We start from the raw sequence: 4,772 nt of genomic DNA on the forward strand, positions 1-4,772 counted from the left end.
CCCCAGCAGCTGGTGCTGGGATCGGGGACTGGCAGTTGTGACAGGCCGAGGCAACGGACAGGGCTCCACACGGCTGCTTTAGAGTTTACTTCCAATAATGCGATACCCAAATGCACACACGCACGAAGCAGCCGAGGCCGGACAGGGCAGAAATGCAGCTGTCCTGAGGAATGAGTGTCCCCGGGTGCGAGGCACTGTGGCCGTGCCACCCTCCGGGAAAGGCATCGATCCACCGAGGGCAGGCAGTTCCCGGCTTCCTCCGTGTGCTCCTTGCTTGAAGCATCGTGCCGCTGCCTGTTTCGGGATGGCTGGGTGAGGCCCCGGTGGTCCCAGAAGAGAGCCCTGCGTCGGCCGGGAGAAGCAGCAGCGCAGTGCGAGCTACCGCATCACTCCAGCTCCTTGTTCTGAAACAGCTTGAGGATGTGATTTTCGATAACCTGTTGGACTAACGGAGGGGAGGGAAGTGAAACCCAGGGAAGCCAAGCCCGTGAGAAGCCAGTACCGCTGCGAGCAGGGCCTGGTCACCGTTTTGCTCCCGTTTTCCAGTGGGAGGCTGGAAAACCCCTTTCTCCAGGGGCCTGTCCCCATCTCCCCTGGCCCAGCCCTATCTCCAGCACAGCTCTAGTTTGGAGGGGGAGCAAGGGGAACGGGTCCCATCTTGATTTCTCTGGCTCGGTTTCTCTGCATGGCAGAGCAAGGAGCTGTTGTGGAAGGTCAAAGCAAGCCCCAAGCAGGGTTGGAAGCTGGGAATTGCCTGGAAGCTTTCCAGGGAGGGAAGGCAGGGCTCCCTGCCAGGCACAGAGGGGACACTTGCCTTTCTTGTGTCCCAGGGCCACAGCCAGATCCATCGGGGTGTAGCCAGAATCTGCCTCCGTCGTCAGGTCAGCACCGCGAGCTGCAAGCAGGCAGTGGAGATCAGGGCATGGCGCTCCCATACCGACACGGCATTCCCTCTGGGTCAGGCACAGGGTGAGGGGACCCCCAAAAAGTGCCTGTCCTGGCTGGGCAGCCCCCCGTGACAAGGGGGCTGCTCAGTTTCTCCCCCCAGGCATGTCACGCTCTCTCCCCGAGGCGGTTACCAACAAGCAGCGATTCGAGGCCAAGGACTAAGTGCAGATCTTCCCCGTTACCTAGTAGGGCCTCGACACACTTGACGTGATTGCCGCGCACGGCGTAGAGCAGAGGAGTGCCGCCGTTCTGCAGGGAAAGGGAAGGGGCTGTGTCATTGCTGGCCCTGCGTGGGGCTGTGCTGACACAGCTCCTGCTTCTCCAAGAGCAGTAGGTCCCTGACCCGCTGGGATCCCCTTTCCCCCCTGTCCCAGCTCAGGGATGGATGTTTTCTCGCAGAGCTGCTCTGCAGAGTTTTTATTCTCTGTACGCAATATAGTAACTTTTAAATTGTGTAATTTTAAAGACAACCTTAAGTACTGAGCGCTGTTTCCTTGTGGCTGGTAACATCACCAGTGTGAACAACTGAGGAAACCATTTAAAATTATTATCCAGGTTAATTTCTCGAAACAAATGCACGAGTAGGCAAATGAGTGCTGCGAGCCTGGGAAGCGTCTAGGAGAAAGGCATTGCTGCTAACTCGGCCCAGAACGATGTGAATTCGCCGCTGCTTTTTAAAATGAGCTTTGCGGAGCTCCCTCCAGGGCTTGGTGTCGCTCCCAGCGCTGGCGTGGTCCCCGCAGCAGCCTGTGCCTGGTGGCACTCACCCAGTCATAAATGTTGATGTCCACGTTCCTCTCCAGCAGCATGACGACGATGTCGGTGTAGCCGCCCATGCTTGCCAGGGACAGGGCGCTCTCCCGCTCCTTCGCCAGCGCGTGGGGGTCAGCACCCTGGGGACGGCACAGGCGTTAGCCCCGATGGGTGAAGAGGGACCTGGGGTGCTCAGCACAGCCTTGCTGGGTACCCCAGGGGGGCTGATCGTGGAGCCAGGTTCTGACAGCCCGATGGGACAGAGACAGCTCACACATTCCCAGTGACCTCTCCTTACCAAAGTCCTTACCGGGCATATCTTAATCATCATCAAACATCTCAGGTGAGGACTTAAAAGCCCTTCTCCAGTGTCAGTAAACTAAGCCTGATGGTTCCTGTTACTCAGCCCTCTTTCCCAGCACTAGTAACAGCGTTACCGGCCCTGTCGGGATGCCTGCACAGTATCCACCGTCTCTTTTGTTACTGATGTACATAGAAAACCTCCCTGTCCTCCGAGCCCTGCCAGCCACAGACCTCTCCTGGACTTCATATATATCCTTTATCGATGTATCACCTCGTTTATTTTGGGTTCTGTTTGTCTCTCTGGTAATGCATTGTAGTTTTGCTGCTAATACAGTAACAAAGACAGAGTTTGGCCAGTGCTTATGAGGTGTGAGTTCTTGGTAATCCTTGGATACACATGGATGTGGGACGGAGCTTTCAGGAGCAGCTTGATCCAGAGCGCGGGAGGATCTGGTTCCTGCTCACCCCCAGACAGTCCTTTACTACAAGCCCGGCACTGAAGGACGATGCAGCAATGAGTTCATTAACTGCAACGATACCTCGGTGAGCACATTCGCTGGCAGATTACAGGGCCCAAGTGATAAGCCTGATCTCAAATTACCAATAAGCAGATATTTAATTACAAACAGTTATTGCTAGCTGTGAGATAAGGCTCTTCATGCTCCTGACTTAGCTCACAGCCCAATGGGGAGTAGCATCCGACAGTGTCTGAGCCGTTAGCTCTGCAAACGTGTCCTGTTTGGTGCCACGGGAAAGATCGGCTGAGATGGTATCAGGACGGTACTGAACAATTTGGCAGCCACCGGAATTGGAGATGGGAAGTCTCCTGTTAACGAGGTGCTGCGTGAGCATGGCCTTACCCATTCCAGCAGGTGACGGACCGTTTCGATCTCTCCGAAGGCTGCAGCCCAGATCAGCGGCGTGAAACCTCTCTCATCAGGTTTATTTACCAAGTTCTCGCCTGCACAGACATGGATGAGACGTAGTAAATAGGAAGGGTAAAGCCCCCTCTGCTCCCTGTCCTCCCCGTAAACCCAGCAAAGGCTGTAAAACTAAGCTGAGGGTTTATCAGAGGGCATGCTATGACCTGGCAGGGCTCTGCATGATCTGGGGTGAGAACCCAAACAGACACATACCTTTCCGAAGGTGTTCTTTCAGCTGGCTGAGCTCACCTTGGGCAGCAAGCTGGTGGATGGACAATGCTGGGGGACAGAAAGAATTCACCCATCAGGACAGAATGTTTCCCCAGCTCAGCACCCACTATCTGCAGGTGGGTCCCTGCAAGCCTGGGCAGGTGGGAACCGGCCAGCCCCTCGTCTGAGCCCCCAAAAAGCCCAATGTGTAAACAACACCCTTCTGCCATTCAGCGGCAGGGACAGCTGGCCACGGCGAGTGCCAAGAGCAATGGCATTGGAGGGAGCAGCGTAAAAGGCTGCTCCAGTGGGCAGTGAACGTGGCAGCAGGAGACAGAGAGAGGATCCCATCGTGCTGTCCCTCTGTTCCCTCCACATCCCATCTACATCTGCGTCTGAGACGCGCAGCCTGCTCTGCCCGGCGGAAATCGCTGTCCTGCTCTGCCCGGCGGTACTCACTGTCCAGCGTGGCTGGGAGGGCCGAGACCTCGTTGCCTCGCTGCCTGTTCGTCAGCGTGTTCGAGTGCTTCAGGGGGAAACCTGTTCCAGTGAGAGGAGAGGGTCAGGGCACGTCTCCTCCGTGCACAGGGAGGAACAACACTGACTTGAGGCCTCGTGAAAGCTCAGGTCTCATGCACCTTATCTGAAGCCGTTCCCTCCTGTCCCTGGCAAAAACCAAGTCCTGCAAAAAAAGGAATTATTCCCTTGCAAGTAAAGAGCCTGGAGACTGAGGTTTGACCAGTGCACAGGGACCAACAGCTGAGCAGGGAAGATAAAACAGCACGAACAGCTGCCCGAGGAGGGGCAGGGTCCATCTGGGGCACTGCGGGAGGCAGGGATCTGGCATTAATGGCATAATTGCACACGATATACTGCAGAGGACAGCCTAGGGGATGCACTCAAGTTCATCCTCATATTTCCTACCCTTGAAGAGCTCCACTTAGAAATCTCAATGTGTTTTCAACAAGCGATTTGTAGTTTAATTAGGAAAGTACATGAAAAGAGTTTGCCGTCTCCAGTTCCACTGCATGGAGCTGCAGCGACCTCTCACTGCTGGCACGAATCATCACCAAGGTCTGGATTCAGACTTGGCCTTGCTACATTATGAGAGGGACCGGCAGCAGTAAAAGACTTTTTTTCTAGCTGCCTTTGTGGGATGAGTGACCCAGATGACCTCTCCCACGCCTGTCTCCTACTGGGGGGGCTGTGCCTGAGCATCTGTGAGCACCAGGCTCTGCAACACTCACTGTCAAGGGCCGAGAACTCGGTGCTCCTCTGCCTGTCCATCGAGGCAGTCGAGGGCTTCATGAGAGTGTCTGCTCCACCTGTGAAACCAGGGTGGCTGTTAGGGACCTTGGTGCCACTCGTTGGGGAGCAGGCTGGGCTCCACACACAGCACAAAGAGGCCCAACCAGCACAGCAAACACCCCACATGCACCCCAAACCCAGGGCGGAGGGCACGTTGATCCCAGTTTACAGGGGCAGAGATGATGCAGGATCCCGGGTCTGCACATGCCCCGTCTTGGCTCCCACCGCCCTGTCACCCCCAGCACTCACCATCCCCGTGGTCCAAGCGTGGCACGTCCTGGTCCGGCCACAGATGCCCCGGGGGAGCGTCGCTGTCCCCCGTGTCCC

General features: G+C 56.3%; 1 protein-coding gene across 1 annotated transcript; it reads right to left on the bottom strand.

Annotated features, from left to right (window-relative positions):
- Positions 1 to 64: 64 nt before the first annotated feature.
- Positions 65 to 4,764, bottom strand: RFXANK (regulatory factor X-associated ankyrin-containing protein; the record flags this gene model as incomplete). Its single annotated transcript, XM_009699760.1, has 9 exons — positions 65 to 445; positions 815 to 895; positions 1,131 to 1,197; positions 1,716 to 1,841; positions 2,865 to 2,965; positions 3,141 to 3,206; positions 3,597 to 3,677; positions 4,385 to 4,462; positions 4,695 to 4,764. Coding segments are annotated over 9 exons (729 nt in total), but the record flags the coding sequence as incomplete, so codon positions are not given.
- Positions 4,765 to 4,772: the final 8 nt, after the last annotated feature.

This window comes from Cariama cristata, unplaced genomic scaffold (assembly GCF_000690535.1).
Source record: "Cariama cristata isolate BGI_N322 unplaced genomic scaffold, ASM69053v1 scaffold38784, whole genome shotgun sequence".
Classification (NCBI taxonomy): domain Eukaryota; kingdom Metazoa; phylum Chordata; class Aves; order Cariamiformes; family Cariamidae; genus Cariama; species Cariama cristata.